The 18,509-nt window shown below is 34.9% G+C and overlaps 1 protein-coding gene across 1 annotated transcript in view; it reads left to right on the top strand.

Annotated features, from left to right (window-relative positions):
• The first annotated feature begins 636 nt into the window (after positions 1 to 636).
• Positions 637 to 18,509, top strand: part of LOC131842266 (uncharacterized) — a 39,058-nt gene continuing 21,185 nt past the window's right edge. The window contains exons 1-3 of the mRNA XM_059190802.1: positions 637 to 840; positions 4,465 to 5,220; positions 6,936 to 8,057. Coding sequence (XP_059046785.1) covers positions 4,612 to 5,220; positions 6,936 to 8,057 — 1,731 coding nt within the window. The 5' untranslated portion in view covers positions 637 to 840; positions 4,465 to 4,611. The remainder of the gene's footprint in view (positions 841 to 4,464; positions 5,221 to 6,935; positions 8,058 to 18,509) is intronic.

Consider the following 18,509-nt stretch of genomic DNA (forward strand, 5'->3'; position numbering starts at 1 on the left):
GTGATGACTGTATGCCTTAAGATAGTGTATCTACTAATTGAAGTGCAGGTAACATAAATGAACTGATCGGTAGGTAGTATTGTTTATCAAAAAAATTTCGGCGTTTTGAAATGAAATTTGTAGCTCTAATGTAATACGAAATGATCTCCATAGAGTTCAAATCGTATTACATTCATTTTAAATGTACCGTAGCGACATCTTTCATTGAGTAGAATTACTTGTTAGTTACTCTCAAACTGGGATGTTATTGGAGTCATGATTACAGTGCCATCTATATGTGAATAGTTTTATAAAGTTGTGAGCTATTTAAAACAAAAACAAACACTTTCTTTCTAATCCATTTAATTTTTTTTAAATATTTTATGTTGTATTAATAATCAGGAATATTATGGTCTATCAGGTAGTGATTTATATTAAAGTGAAACAAAAATAATTAACAAAAAAGTTTTGTACATTGGCAACACTGTCACCAAAAATTGAATCACAAAGTTTGTACTTCCTTGAATATCAAATATAAACTTTATTCTCAAGCGGGAGAGATTATTTTCATCAAAAATTCCACGTTATTATGACATTTTATCGTTTGTGAAGGAAGTGGCACAAAAATAGGATTGCCAACAATTTGAGTGACGTCACGCAATGGAGCTATGGACTTCTAAAATTACAGACAGAAGAAATTTTTATTTTGCCGTATACGCTTCATTTTCTTTTAATTAATACACGAAAGTGACGATATCCGTGTACGACGCGTGTGATCAAAATTGAAAGAATAAAACCGAAACGCCAGAAGTCAATCATTGTGATATTCGAGTTACTTGGTTACCAGTATTTTAATATTTTGTGAGTATAATTTATATTTCGTCGTAGCTGCAGTTAACTATCGATTTATTAAATAAGCGACGTCTCCCACGTGATGTTATAAGTTAATAATGAGTTAAATTAATAGTCTAGATGTCTATGTCGAAGAAACGAATGCTATGTTGATCTAAAAATATACTTCTTTGGTATATTTTGGGCGATATAATTCGTCAATTGGCCTGTGCGAGCTCTGGTGAGTATGAAAGTGCTTATTGCGCCTTTCTCGCGACAAAAAAGCAGTGTACTTTCCGTGGCCTTGATATTACGAATCAATTTCCCACAGTGGTGGTGTCAAGTTACAATACGCTAGCATTCTTTGACAATGAATTGAGTGGCACGACACTTACCGCCTTCTAAAACATGCGCATATGGAAAATTTGTTAATTCGATAAAGTACGCAAGTGACAAGGTTCTGTTAACCTTGACTTGGGATTTGTATGCCTTATTGTGTAGATGCGAACTGGTTTTTTACAATGTTTTTGACTCTCAAATCGTCCGCCCCGCCGTGTAGTGACAGCACCTCGATTAAAATCATCTGTTCATTTGTCAGAGATATAGTGATTGTCTTCAACTCTTCAAGGTTGTGTCCCAAATCAATATTTTCAATATCTATCACATTGTCATTCATATTCATCTCCTGAGACCCATAAATGTATTATATACCTATTTAAATGTGACTTTTAAGTTCTTTTTTACTTGGCAGTAGTATAATTTCCAATAATAATAATGTATGTAACACATTATTATCCTTAAGTAATATGTCCCTTCCATTCTGTATTGTGACCTTACTACAGTATTTAAAATATAATTATTGAGGAAAACTAATATTATTTAATGTATATTAACTGTATAATGTAACTCCATTTTATAGAAAATGTTTTATTAAATTTATTTTATTCTAAACACTTATCCAATGACAAAGTAAAATTTTCTTAAAAAAATAATTTAAGTAAATAGAACTATATTTCAAAACAAATAAAAATTTCATATCAAAATGATACATATATTTTTTGGTAAAATTTTTATATTTAAAAGAATATTTTACTATTATTATGAACCTCATTACATAATAATTGTATGGTTGTTCACTTCACACTCTATTTGCAAGTAGCTAAAAAACTGGTTAAGTAATATATGATAAATGTGAAACTTCATAACTAGTGGCATACACATCTTAATTTAGTAAGTTCCAACATATATCGTCATATATCTCGTAGAATACAGACGGATCTGACTATTAATTTAATATACCACTACTACCACTTTACGACCGATGCCATGCGAGGAATTCGCGGGTTCAATTCCTCGCACGGCACAAAAATTTGTATTCATGAGTATGATTGTTTGTATCACTCTGGGTGTTTTCTATGTATAATATGTATGTATTTATGAAAACAAAAATTATCTATGTATTTGTATCAGTTATCTAGTACCCATAACACAAGCTTTCGCTAGCTTAACTTGGGTCTAGATGGCGCTGTGTGAATTGTCCTGAGATTGTTATTATTATCATTATATATATTGAAGTACAAATGTTGCAAACTATTCTATATATCTTGCTTACTATCTATGTTTTTTATAATTATTATATTATCTATACATATTAATAAAGTTGGAGTGTCTGTTTGTGATATTGAAATAACCGTTTTTTACTACATGCACATGAATATAAATATTTTTTTTACAATATTTGTCTGTCTGTTTGTTCCGGCTAATGTCTGAAATGGCTGGACGGATTCTGACGGGACTTTTATTGACAGGTAGCTGATGTAATAAGGATGAACTTAGGCTACTTTTATATTAGTAAAGTTAAATTTCACGCAGACAAACTCGGGAGTACAGCTAGTTATCTATATAATTTTATATATTGGTAGCAGTTATATGTTACCTATTATATATTTATACGCTTGTAGGGAGTGGTTTGCTCCGATTTATTAAGTTACTCAAGTAGCTAATTATTTACAAGTAAACAAGTAAATAATAATAATAATAATCTCAGGACAATTCACACAGCGCCATCTAGACCCAAGTTAAGCTAGCTGAAGCTTGTGTTATGGGTCCTAGACAACTGATACAAATACATAGATATATTTTTTTTTTTCGTAAATACATACATATTATACATAGAAAATACCCAGACCGATACAAACAATCATACTCATGAATACAAATGTTTGTGCCGTGCGAGGAATCGAACTCGCGACCATCGGTCGTAAAGCGGTAGACTAGACCGCTAGACCACCGAGGTCGTCAAATATACTATTTTGCAGAATGGTTTCACACAAAATATTAAATATATAACAATTAACAATATTTATTTAAAAGAAGAATATTCACATTACATCCTCATTCTTCTTGTGGTGAGTCTGCTTGCTGAATAATATATATTGATACTAGCTACCGACTTCGCCCGAGTGTACATGTCTCTATCTATTATTTATATGTATAAATTAAAATTGGTCAGTTGTGTAATAAATGATTACATTATATTACATAAGTAGATTGTGCATTGTGTAACTCTGTGGCCTACAGTTAGCAACTGTGCCTGCGACCTTGTCGCTAATAATGCTAATAATTATCTGATTATATTTTATCATTGTCAAAATATCACATTGGCGTACATAGTAACAGTGCTGTGTGATATTTATGACCAATAACGGTAGAACTAATAAACAAAGAGAAAATAAATGGTCGGCCACAGAGACGCTGGGAGAATGAAATGTTAAGTAGTAAGTAAAAAAGTTAACAGCCGACTCCTACTGGAGAAGGGTAGGTCGAAGGATTTTTTTATGTATGATAACGCCTGCCCTAACGGTTTACCCTGGTGGGGCACCAGTGGAGGATAAGATAAGTATGAGGTCAGGTCAGCACATCGTGATAAATTCACCAAGAATGCATCACCATGGTTTCCAGGGGTGTCGCGTGGAGGTCAAGCTGACATGGTACATTGCTAGCAATCAGATCATCAATCCACATTACTAACAATCCCCTTTCCCACTTACATGATCATGTTAAAGTCTCCAGAAAGAAAAGAATAAACAAGTTTTTAAAAAATCTATGTACATCCAGTCTCCAGTTTGGGTGGATATTTTAAATTGATTTTACTATGACCTACAGTAGAAGGTTCCATATTACTATTTAGTTAATAATTATCCTTTACTTCATTGACGTCAATATTATTAGTTAATAGTACAAAACTAGCGACTCCCTTCGAGGAAGCTCTTTCAATGATTTTCACTTACTGAAAACACGCCTAAAAGTCAGGGGCATTTTTTTTTCTGTGTGTGTAGAATTATTTGGGACGGTCTTGGTGGTATGTAGCTGTATAAGCTAATAATTCTATCCACAGAAAAAAAATGCCCCTGATTTTTAGGCGTGTTTTCAGTAAGTGAAAATCATTGAAAGAGCTTACCTCACGATCGTCGATTTCACACACGTTATATTACATACATAAACCTTTCTGAAGGGATTCAAATTTAGCGTAAATATAGGCCTGTATGACAGAAGTAAGGGAGATAAGTGATTAACAAATAAAAAGGACTGAAACTGCCTTGTTTAATACTGGTTAAAGAAACTCAATCTCAATAATGTATATCTTTGTTTCAGATATAGTTACAATAAAAAATGCAAAGAAAACGACCGCCGTCCAGAATTAAAAGAGTTACATATATATAGATAAGTTATATGACCTAAGCGAGCTATGTGATACAGCGCATAGGGTAATTAATATTTAGTTAAAGTATATCAATCAGAATGCCTGTCGTATCCCCCTCGAGGTACACCTCGGCCTCCACGAGCCTCTCTGGCTCGTATCGCTCCACGCTAACTTCAACGTCAAGCTTAGACAAACCCTACTATAGAAGCAGTAGTGGTACATATGTCACGTCCACGCTCAGAAACTCATATGGAGACAAAACCACAGAATACAGATCGAGGTACTCGGACGTGGACGGGAAAAGAGAAAGAAAAACGTCCCTAGTAGAATATTCGAGAACGTCCCGGGCGCCGAGTATTACCGACTCAGATAGCGGAATCTCAACTCGATATCGGTCTGAAAGAAGCGAATCTAGGTCCAGAGATATATCGACCACGAGAAGCGAGAGCAGCAAGACATCCACCGAACCGAGGAACAAGAGGAATGTCATCAGCACAGCTGCATTGGCCATGTCGACGGCCGAGTTGTACAATAAGTATTCTCCAGCAAATTATGTGCCGTTGACGCAACGAATTAAAGAGCAACAGCAAAACAACAGCGCGGAAATATCTAGATCTAAATCTATATCCAACGATATCGGTAGACCGCCGGCGGCTGATCCGTCTAGATCTAGGAGAGCGAGGAATTCAGCGGCGACTATAACTGAGGTAAATATGAATGTATTTCCTTATAATTGTATAGTTTATTCTCACTTGGGTGTCTGCGAAATCATTAATTTTGACTAACTTTGATATTTGAAACTGAATTGGGCCTCAGTTTTTTGACTTTGTTTAATGCAATTTTTTGAATGTACCTTTAGAAATAGTCCAATTTTTTTACCTAAGAGCAAAGACTTGTACTAGTGTTAATTGCAAAATGGGTGTGTTATCAAAAACCTCTGCTGAGGAAGAGATCTTTTTGAGTCATAAACAATATTTAGTTAATACCATTGCACGTCACAGTATAATATTAATACATGACAATGAAACGTGCGGACGATTCTCATATAATATCAAATGAAGTTCTAAAGTCTAACGGATTGAAATTCAAACAGGATATTTCAAGTTTCCAGTTTTGCTATTAACTCGACTAGCCTTACGAGTATATAGTCTTTATCTTCACACAATAAAATGAACATATTTTAGCTATATGTGATACAGACGAAAGCATAGATAAGAAGATAAACAAGTATGAAAATACTTTTAAAATTTTTGTGGTGATCTATTTATTTTTTAACTTCTCTCGTATAAACCGCTGAAATTATCTTAAAAAATGACTTGAAAACAAATTATAACAAACGGACGGATATATGCAATATTATATTATAAAAAGCAGAATAAAAAATAAATATTCCCAATAGTAGATGAATACATGATAATGAAACGTGCCGACGATTCTCATGATATCAATTGAAATTCGCAATAGAAACGTCTGTAAAAAGTCTAACGGAATTGAAATTCAAATAGGATATTTCAAATCTCCAGTAATCTCCAAACCGGAACGTTAATGACCTTGAAAAAGCTGAATGCCTAGACATTATTGCGGAAATTCTATTTATAGAGTACAATAACATTATCTACCAAACGGGGTTAGTGGGCCGTATCTAGAAGAATAACGGGTCTTAAATTTATAATTAAAGGACTGAAGATGGGGATGTTCCATGTTTCCGACCTTGATGATGAATTATTAGGATCTTATCGCGATCTATTCTAATGATAAGTCGATTAATTAAATGTTATCTAGTTATTGACACAAAATTTCCATAGCGCTTTCTGAATGTCCATTTGTAGAGCATCATAACCCAATAGAACATTTTTATATCTACATCAGTACCCAGCTATACCAAAATTGTGTAGACCTTTGAAATGCTAAAAAGACCCTTGTCCTTATTATTTCCCAATATTTTCCTTGGCATTGTCATCGTTTGAAAAACTGAGTGGATAATACTTTACAGTTACACAATTGTGCACATTTCAAAAATTAACTAGAGCTATACCATCTAGTTGTGTATGATGTTACAAATTTCGCAGACACACAACATTGTGTGCGTGTGCGTGTGTGTGTACATACATTAACATCGCACTAAGAAAGAGCCATCGGTCGTTTTCAGCTTCAAAATAGAGTACTATCGCTTGGGAGGCAGACCCTCTTCTAAATAACTGCATTCACTATGAGAACTGCCTTTCAAATGATGTAATGCATTAGTTACATAGACGCGATGCAATCTATGTAGCATCAACATTCCTCATATATTTTCTCCGTGGATACGTGATGCTGCATATGTACTTGTAAACGCCACTAAAACTAACACACACAACCACAGGCCGCAATTTTGTCCATTATTGATACCATAAAAATAAGCATTCATTTTCAACAACACCAGAAACCCGAAGGCAGAAGATCAATGAAGGAAAGCTCGCCATCATCCAGTTACAGTAAAAGAAACTCTATGACGAATGGAGTCAAAGACAGCAACGGCAATGATGTGCCTTCTGTATCCGATATAAGAAAGATATACGATAGCAAAATGACTGTAACGAAACTGCCGGCAAACGACTCTAGATATCCAAACAAAACATCAGTCGAACACTATTTCAATAAGTTGAAAGATTGCGAGAACGGGACAGTCGGTTACACGAAATTACTAAAAGACGAAAAGCCGGTGCCTGTACATTTGCCTTATGTTGATAAGAATGGCGTAAATCGATGGGAGGTGGGCTCCTCCAGCTCTAGGTCGAATTCCAACTCAGATCTTTCTATAAGCAAGACTATATCCGAACCAGTCTCATTAGCTAAGCCATTAGTCGAAAAAAATAATTCCATGTCAACTTCATTAACTACTAAACTACCTCCAGATCGTTTAGCCAGTATTAAAAGTCAATTGGATCCAAATAATCCAATAGGAAAAATTCTAGAAAAGTCCACAGTTATACAAGTTGAAAATGGGGACGTAGATCATATTGAAAGAAAGAAAAAGAATGGTACAGATTTTAATACTCCAAAAACAAAAGAATCTCTGAAAAATGATATCGAGAAACAGGTAAAGACGCCAAAACACACATCTAACTTTGCTTCTTACATACAGATCTCTCAACCAATAGCAACCGGTACTTCATCGCCGAAAACTACGAAGCAGATAGAAATTAACAATATAATTAATGAAGAACTATCGAAGAATGATGTCCAACCTGCTGAACCAAGAAAATCAAAAGTAAAACTTAAATATATCGACTCTGAGCAAGATGATCGGCTAGTATTGGACAATGATATCGACTCTCCTAGTGGTACAGGCTTTGAAAATAAAACATTTGAACATGAGAATTTCCTTAAAAAGCGTACTGAAAAGGAAAATGGAGAAGATAAGTCACTAATTGAAGACGGTGTTAAGTCCATGGAGACAAGCACTGAAAGCACTTTCAGTGAGGCCACAGAAGATTCAAGTCCCGAGACTCCATCTTCTAGAAGGCGAGTGTTGGACCACAAAGATTTCGACGACATAAAAGCGGTGAGTAATCATTTTTATATTTTTAATTTGAATATTACTGAATTTTCAATTATTAATATATATTATTATTAGATAACTAAAAAATATAATGTTGAAAATTCACGCAATATTCATAGACACCATAGATTTTGGCTCTTTTTGAATGCACATTTGTTGTTTCTAATTGTTATGTTTGATTGATTACTTAAATGAGATGTTGTTTAGTTTGTTGTGGAAATTTTAGATTCCCAATATCCGTATACTTGTATATTAGACGTATTGAACGTATATTTTACTGTGTAGATACTTTAGATTTTGACGCATCAATATCCTGAACTTTCTGTTCCTCACTGCTACGGCTAATCGCGATCGCCTTTATTGTGAAGAGATTCTAAATCAACTTCGTTGCATAAGAAGTCTTGGATACCACATATTTTTTTAAATTAATATCGTTTCATGTTGTATTTATTGCTAATAATGTTTCCATGTAAAAGACGATCTGAGAATACATATACCTCATTGGTACTTCGTGTGAATCATTAAACGTGTCACCTATATGATTATTTTTGAACATATAAATCATAGACATTGCAGACGGCTGCTGAATATGTCTAATAATAAACATATAATTCACAGGACTTGTAAATAAGTATTTTTGTCTAATGATAAGTGACACGAGTTTCTGGCCAGTTCCTTCGATCTATTTGCTGAACTACTCCGGGAAAAATATAGAGAAATTAAATAAGCGTATATTATTATTTAAAACACATTATAATTTACACGCCTTGTCGCAAACTCCAGAAACAAGTTGGACTATAAAAATAAACGCTGATAATTAAACAGAAATATTGTAAAATAAGTAAAACAATTTGTCTATGATAAAAACAGCGAACGTCGAAGCTGTGTATAAATATTTAAAAGTGTCTGTCCGTTGACCTCTCGGAGTCCATTGTAATACTTAAATTTAATCCACAGTGCGTCATCATTTTAGAATATTGCTAGTGCTCAAGCATGTTTCCGTGGATGTTTAGCACAATTGTCTAGAAACAAATCTGCGGGAACTGGTATCTTCCAGTGCCTTGGATATCGAGGAACCTTTCATATGGATAACCAAGCCATATAATCGAAGTTACGTGCAAGATTAATGTTTTGCTGTGCGAACAGAAGTCTAGAACTTGTATCTTTAAATTATGAACTAATAGCGAACCGCTTCATTCGTGCTAGCTCCGGTAATTTTCACACTATAAAAATCTTAGAAATCTTAGAAAAAGTACCTTTTTTGACGGAGACGCAATGGCAAAAAATAGCACATCCCCAAATGGAAAGTGGTAATCACATGAGGTAAATATATGAGGTCTAACGTTGGCGCTCCTTAAGTACCTCTAATTTCACTGCCATATCTTAACTTTCACACCGAAACGCAGCTTTCTTCGAAGGATGCTTACCAACAAAATTGAGAGAGACAGAGTTCAGAGTAGCGAGACAGTAATTCAGACGACTTCTTACAAAATCTAGCAATTTTGCTGCTCAAGTTTGTGCTGACCCCAAATAATAGCATAAACGCAAGACAATACCTCTGACGTAATAATAATAACATTAACCCTAGACAATTTACACAGCTCCATTTCGTTCCAAGCTAAACAGAATTTTTGTTATATGTACTATCCAACTGATAGAGATGCTTTAATACATTTTTTAAAAGGACATACATACGTAGGAAACACCTAACACGATACAAATAAAAATACCTACTTATGAATACAAAACTTGCGCCTTGCGAGGAATCGAACCCGCGACCATCGCGTAAGGGGGTGTGCTAAACCGATAATCACCGAGGCTGTTGCCGCTAAACGGCACATCAAAAGTTAGTACCATAACAAAAATCGTTAATGTACAGCCGACTCTCTTCGAAAATCTCTCCGAGGATCTTTTATTTTGTCGCTTTTAGTATGCTTCATACTAGATACTGTTATATGGAATAAATGACTGTTATAGACAACAGATCATAAAGACCGTTGTCTTTACAAGACAATATGTCTAGACACCCGTACATACATGACTTATTCATATGAAAACTTATTAACAACTTCCCTTTCTTAGTGATAAAAAGATCTTCGAAGAAATTTTATAACTGACTATCAGAAGCTAAAAATTATTTTCTGGTAACCTTATCGACACGTCGTAGAATTGTCTTTCGATAGTTTCAATTATATCTGGAGATAAGCTAGAAATCCCAGAACTATATAAAGCACGGGTTCGTTGACATATAAGAAGTAGGTCGTTTATTTGTGCGAGTACTACGCACCTGTGCTTCGTCATAAGCGTAGGTCGTTGTATCTACTGTTGAACTCGCGTAGCAAACTCGACTATCCTTGGGAGTCCGTCTATATCAACTCACACGTTCGTCTAAAAGTGCACGTGTTTCAATGATTTATATTATGTATCATAAATCTTTGATACACGAAGCTCTGAAAATGATTTGGTAATTTAATCCAGAGGGTAACAATAGCAGAACATGAAAATGGCTTACGTGAGCCAAGTTTATACATCGTACTATGCATATTACGAATTAATTTCTTGTTCAAAAGTAATCCATTTTGCTGTTTGAGGAAGTTATCTAAGACTCGATTTCAGACATGAGAGAAAGAATGTTTTAATTGGATTATATTTTACGATCTAACATTTTCATTTCTTTCTCTCTATTGTTAATCTTATGAGTAGAAAATCTAATCAATTGATCATGTGTGTGTCAAGCACTTTCTTTTGGACGCTCCATCGAACTTGTACGGCCCAATGAACTTTTCCCATACGCATAAAAAAGTGGGTCTAAGACCACTCGTAATGATAATGTTTTCTAAATTTACATTTCACTTTGATCTATGAACACGACCGAGATATATTATTAATAAGCATGTAACTGAAAAAATGGGACTCCAGTCATAGATAAATTTAGATTATGTATCAAACATTCGTCCTTCATGGCATATCTCATGTGATCTATCGCCCATCAATTCTACAAAGAATGTGATTTTTTCTCAATATTACTAAAAGAATCTAAGAGTTCGCGATTACTATGAATTGGCATACAGTAATATTTTCTGTCCTATAATAGGCCTATGTACAGCAGTGGACGTCTTCCGGGCTGCGATGATGATGATGATGATGGATATTTTCTTGTTCATTAATGAACACTAATTAAACTTTTTACTTTTGAAATATAATGCGCTGGTCACTTTATTCTCTCAAATTTGAATTTAAATGAATCTGTATTATTGTAAGCAAAACAACATTTATTTGAAAAGAATACAAGCTGAGTTTCTTGTCAGTTGTTCTCATCAGTTGTTCTCATCTCGAAATCATTTCGAACTGACGGTAGATTTGACATATCATAAGAGTCTGTAATAGACCTACATGAATAGAGATATTTTGAATTTGAATCATGTACCTGTAATCAATACAATAAATATAAAAGATCTCTTGAAAAACCATTTTACAGAATGAGGAAGCCCTGACATCTTAGTACTCTCGGATAGCATTGTAAAAGTTTTTTTATATCACAAGGGACAAACGAATATGCGGCTCACCTGATGGTAAGTGATTACCGCCGCCCATGAGCACCCGCAACACCACAAGAATTGCAAGTACATTGTCGGCCTTTTAAAAAGGTATAAGCTCTTTTCTTGAAGGTTTCAATATCGTATCGGTTCGGAAATACCATTGATGGAAGGTGTGGTTGTGCGTGGCAAAAAGTTTCACCCGCCGCACTGTGGAGGACCGCCATTAATCCAGGTGATCAGGATGGTATTTTAGTTTTTGGCGGGTGGTACAGTGGTGTTCATAATGCTATTCATGTACGTATATAGCTAGCCGGCAGACAGATTATAGGGAAGCAAAGTTTCACTAGTATAATTTTCCTTTCTCTCAATTCACTCATCTATTCTATTTATATCTCACATTATGCCTCTAAAAACTTTACGTGCATTCTCTTCGCCAGCCCTAACCCTATCTACTTTAAGAAAAACTATAGGCGACATACCACAGCCAGCCATACCAACAGCATTCGCAAGATTTCAGAGACAATACGCGCCACGCGTCCCCTTTTCGTCAGAGTTGAACTAAAAATACTCACACTAAATGTTACGTCTGGAAATAAAATAACGCGGGATAACGTCTCTTGGCGACCTATAGAGCACATTTTTTCGTGCCACGTGCGATTTTTTTCGCAGAACCGTCTGCTTCCGTTCCATCAGTCTCGTAAGTTAAATTATTTCGCGCTTCAAAGTGTATGGAGATTAGAAATTTTGACAGAGCAAGTAAGTCGCATCGAGACAGTGTAAACTCCTTCGCGTTTCCCGCCAACGTTTAGATTGCTTTCTCTGTATCTGTGTATAACTCTGGCCGGTCGAGAGCGATGACATTTGCGCGCGTTCCAATTGACACCTGTCAAATTCATCTGTCAAACGTTTTGGAAAGGATTTTTACCGGTTTCAATGTGTTTTTTTTTTATATATAATATATAGATGTTTATTATTTGCGCGCCTTTTATGTTTTGTGAAAAAAGCTGGTTGTTTTTTAAGGGTAATGGTGTTTTGATAATTCTGTATATTATTATGAATATAGAATGACACAGTGGTATACATGTACGGGGAAACGACAAGTTGGTTAGTTGGTGTTTTCTGAAAGAGTTACGTCGAAAGTTAGCTCGAAATCTGCGAAATCAACAACGAACGGATATAATAAGAAACAGATAAGAATGTACACTTGTACACAAAACTATCCATAAGTTAGCAGATTAGTTTATTTTTTGGTATATTATCAATAATCAATAATCTCAGGACAATTCACACAGCGCCATCTAGATCCAAGTTAAGCTAACTAAAGCTTATGTTATGAGTACTAGATGACTGATACAAATACATAGATATTTTTTTCGTAAATCCATACATATTATACATAGAAAACATCCAGACTGATGCAAACAATCGTACTCATGAATACAAATGTTTGTGCCGTGCGAGGAATCGAACCCGCGACCATCGGACATAAAGCCGTTGTGCTAAGACAAATAAAGTAAAAATTGTCTAGTACTTATAAAAATGAACGATCCCCGTCCAATTAAAACGGTAATCGAAATTACAACGGCCTGAGCCGAAGTTCGAATCCCTAGCGGTGCGCTCAGACTAAAGTCGTATCCGTCAGGCAGGAGTTGACCTTCAGCCGCTCCATAAGTCCTTCCGCGGATTTGTGAATCTGCAATCGCCCACTATCGTCTGGTGAAGCCAAAGGCCAGCTGCGGCAAACAGTCTTAGAATCTTTCGAAGTAATCTATACATATAAATAAAATTGGAGTGTCTGTTTGTAATATTGAAATAACAGTTTTTTACTACATGCATATGAATATAAATACGGTACGGTACATACACTTAAAATAAAATTTTCTTACAAATTTTTTGTCTATACGGATTTTGATGAAACTTTAGAGTAAAATAGCTTTTACATCGGAATGCTATAAATTTCACGCGCGTGAAATTTGTAGCATTCCGCAGACAGAGGTAGTTTTTAATATTCATATTACTTGAGATAATTGAAAATTATTTACGATTTTATTTGCTCTTTAAGAGATAAAAGATAACATTATCTTCCTTTCATTGATATCCAATAGTTTAATCGGGAAAACGTAACAAACAGACAGAAATAGGGATTTATAATATTAATATGGATATTATAAGACCATTTCATTGCATCATTGACGACCTCGGTGGTCTAGCGGTCTATCACACCGCTTTACGTCCGATGGTCCGATTTATTCGTCTGGGTATTTTCTATGTATATGTATGTATTTACGAAAAAAAATCTATATATTTGTATCAGTTATCTAGTACCCATAACACAAGCTTTAGCTAGCTTAACTTTGGTCTAGATGGCTGTGTGAATTGTCCTGAGATTATTATTATTATCATCAAATATTTTTCATTTTCCGTTGAGATAACTGATATATTAGAATTTCATGAAAATATAACTGCTGTATATGATATGATTATTGTATGATTATTTCGTTGCCATGTACTTATAAAAAGAAAATATGTTTATTCTTAATTTTAAACTTTCGTGTTTAATATACATTATTTAAATTATTAACCGGGTCTTAACACGAATAATTTTATGGCAAATAAAGGTATTTACATCTCTCGACGTTTCGACTAGGTTGCACTAGCCGTGGTCACGAGCTGACTGGAGCAACAGCGATGTCAATGTAGATAGGTGACAGCAGTTTTTTCTTCATCTACGTGTTAAGTCGTGTTAAGACCCGGTTAATAATTTGAGTAATGTTTATTCTTGAATCAAAATATGATTGAAAAGTATTTTTATTCCGATCAACCTCGCACTTATTCAACACCAGCTACTCGCCCCGTCTTCGCACGGGTGTACATGTATTATATATATAGACCTTCCTCTTGAATCACTCTATCTATTAAAATGAAACACTTCAAAATCCGTTGCGTAGTTTTAAAGATTTAAGCATACATAGGGACGGACAGTGACAGCGATTTTGTTTTATACTATGTAATGATATTCAAAATAACAGCAACTCTTACCGATCACACTTTTATAGAACAATTGCTAAACTTCTGTTGTACGTCTGACACGGATAATCTAAGTAAACATTCCATTAGCACTTTTTTTTTAATTTTATAAGTAATATTAATAAGAAAGGAAAATACGCGAGTCTCTACGCGATCTCGTTCTTAAAGAATATATTATCAGTTATCAATAAAAGATATTTGGTTGGCGAAAAAACTGATAAGCACTATCAATTATCAAAGTAGATAATTCAACCTATTATGGAGCAGTATAGTGATGTATTATAAAAAGAATTACATGTATATATCGTGTTAAAAACTTCCTTTGTCAATTAAAAATATGATAAATTAAAAAAAAAAGTGTAAGGGTTATATTTTCGTGATTTTCCCCCGTTTTTTGCAATGACGGGACTTGCTGATTTCTGTTTCTATATGTGTCACGGAACGTTGGAACAGCTGATTGTTGAAAGTTTTAAGGTAGATACACGACTTTCGGACTCTAATGTTGTTGGCCGCAGCTGGCCTTTACAGCTTCACTGGACGATAGGGGGCGAGTGCAGATGACACTCCAAAACAAAGCAAGGACTTTGGAGCGGCTGAAGGCCAACTCTCGCCTGACGGAAACTACTTTAGTCTGAGGGCAGTCCGCTAGGGGTTCGAACCTCGGCTCAGGCCGTCTTAATTTTTATCATCGTTTGAATTGGATCGATCGGATTGGTGATACACGACCGTTTTTGTGCTTTTCACGTGACGTCCATACTGCATTCCATCATCATCTGCTTCTTCCTTATCTCATTTATTTGTAGTCGTAATTTGTTTTTCCCTTCCATTCATCCCTGTTCGCAGTCATCTCGTTATTTACTCCCTTTCTTACTATATCTTTCACACAGTCCATCCATCTCTTTTTCGGCCTTCCTCTGCGCTTATAACCACATTAATATATAACACCTTCTTTAAGGTATATCTTCATTGCTAGGCATTTCCGCAGTGCAATCCATGTATGTATATAGACGATGGTTGCCACCTACCATCAGGTAGGCCCTCACGCCTCAGCTGGCGAGACCTTCCAGTTACGTAAAACTCCCGCCTTTTGTACCAGTGTCACCAGCTTACCATTAGAGTCCAGCCATAATCAGTATTTAATAATCGTCCTGAGTGCCTAATGCCTCTTGAGTCTCTTCTCGTTACGCAAAGTCGGTTTTATTAATCTTGAGGCCCATACATTTAGCTGGTAAGCATCGTCATTTGACAGACCTAAGTCCTTCATGTCCTATGTCATTAATCAACCAGGTAGCCGCTGGCCTGCCTCGTGCTCTTTTTTTGTAGCCTTGGTAAGGCACTTTTTCACAACGTGGGTTTCAGGGTTTTCAATAAGGGTACGAAACCTTACTTAACAGTCGGCGACGTGACACCCCTGTTGTTTCATGCGTCCATAGGCTACGATAATTGTTCACCATCAGATGGGCAATATGCTTGTCTGCCACGTACGTGGTAAAAAAAAAAAGGTTTACCGCAGAATATGTCCCCACCACTTTACTCTATTGAATGTAGCTGTTTTTTTTATTTGGACGTCACTGATTTGTGTCCCTTTTGTTATATATTATATTATTATTAAATTTCTTCCTTGACTCGACTATGAAATCGCACAAAGAATATATATTACAACATGAATATCGGTGAGTCCCGTTATTAAATTTAATAATATTCATAACAATAATTACGTTTTAAAAAATGAAATTACATTAAATACTGTAACTAGAGCCGTAAAATGTAATAAGTAAATTAAAAAATATATAATTTACTTTTCTCCAGAATTTTGCGCGGGAAACTTTGTGATTGGTCAATAAGTCGTTGCAAGTTTCTGACCAATGACGGGCCAAATCATTATCGATTCATTCATTTTTCATTTGCTACAATATGGTATGGTCTGTGAAACCTTATACGATTGGTCGAAAGTTTTTTATCTACCTTATAAACTTAGCACAGGGGAAACCCACGAAAATTCATAAACGTTCTAAGATAATAGGATTATTGTATATAAATCAGTATATATGTATATATGTAGTAATATTGTTGTATTAGTGAAACACATGTTGAAATGTATTTACATTTAAAAAAATCGCGGCAAAACTACTTTTATATCGGAAACGAATCTCACGTACAGCGCGATACGTACTCGTGCGCCAGCGAACTCTCCAATGTAAGTTGTTTTTTTTTTTTTAATTTTAACGGCAATGGATACTAACTGTATGTACATGTACACTTTATTTTTTTTTATAAAGATGCTTTTTTTCATAAGATTGAAAATGTTTTTATGGTAGACCAGTAGCGTCTTATCGAAGAGTTGACTTTCTAGTATTCCGCAATTTAATGCCTCAAAAATCTATTTGATTGCAAGAAATCTAATTGTAATTTTTTTTAGGAAATATTACGGTTTTAGAATATATACCTTCAATAACAAAATGTTATCTAAACAGAAAATTTGACTGTAGTAATAATTGTAGACGTTTTTATAATACACAGAAATTGTTTTGCTCGAAGTAATGGGATTAATCATTGGATGGAACCTCGTCTTATGAGAGAACTAGTTGTACTTTATTTATCTAATATAAAAGATTTTTTCTAAAATAAAAGTAGCCTATGTTACTCCTTATTACATCAGATACCTGTTAAAAAAATTCCCTTTTTTGAACAAATAGAACCTTTGAACAAAAAGTTGTCTCCGTGGGTACCTCTATCTATACATATAAATGAAACTGGAGTGCCTGTTTGTAATATTGAAATAACCATTTTTTACTACATGCATATAAATATAAATCCGGTACATATACCAAAATAACATTTTTTTCTATTTTTGTCTGTCTGTCTCTTTGTTCCGGCTAATCTCTGAAATGCCTAGACCGATTTTGACGGGATTTTTTTGGCAGGTAGCTGATGTAATAAGGAGTAACTTAGGCTACTTTTATTTTATAAAAATAAGTCGCGTATACGGTTAGTTTTATCTATATCTGCTGCCAACCATTTTGTTTAAGGGTCAGATAGGGCAGTAATATTATAGCATATGGAGGCATGGTATCTTGGTCTTTTGGTATGCAACGCACTAAGCATATAGGATATTTGAATATATAAATTGAGAAGCAACGGTGAGAATATTTGCCTCTTTGAATTTCTCTCTTCGGTACGCACTAAGCCAGGTGGTGTTCTAGTATATAGGTTACGCTTATTTATCGACCAATTGGTTGGGTACATAGCTTGGTTACGCCTATAGTTACGTTGAAGAAAATAATTAAGAGGGATTGAATTTATTTACCAAAAAAATATTATGCTCCAATGTCAACACGACCCACTGGGGCCCACGTGGTGCCTTTGACCCCTATTAATTGGGTCATTTACTATCGCATACATCATATAAACTATAGTGAGTCAATTGTGCAATTTGGCACTACCCTTTGGCAATTCAAACCGGCGCCACCAACTGCCAGTACGCGCTGCACCTTCGCGATGGCCGCTCGGTGACGTCACGGGCGCGCGAAATGCTTTTCCCCGCCATTTTGCGCTTTCTCCCGCCATAACTGTCACATTTGACAGTTGAGTTTACAAAACAACCAGCTTTTTTTAACGATCAAAGTGCAGTTAGTGTTGTTAAAATAAAAAAGTGACCTTAATGAGTCGTTTGTAGAGTGACCTTCAGATGCGCCGTAATTGAATGTGAACTATTTGTAGTGTACCATAAATTGACAATGTGTTATTTATAAACGTCAGTGAAATTGAAAGTGTCTATGGTTCAAACATTTTTTTTTTAATCTATAATGCAGACTGTTTATTGTTGCAAAGGACTGTGTTGTTAATAACTTTGTTTAATAGTAAAAGTGATATATTTTTGTATTTAATA

This window comes from Achroia grisella, unplaced genomic scaffold (assembly GCF_030625045.1).
Source record: "Achroia grisella isolate CSIRO2021 unplaced genomic scaffold, CSIRO_AGI_Agris_v1 utg2156, whole genome shotgun sequence".
Classification (NCBI taxonomy): Eukaryota; Metazoa; Arthropoda; class Insecta; order Lepidoptera; family Pyralidae; genus Achroia; species Achroia grisella.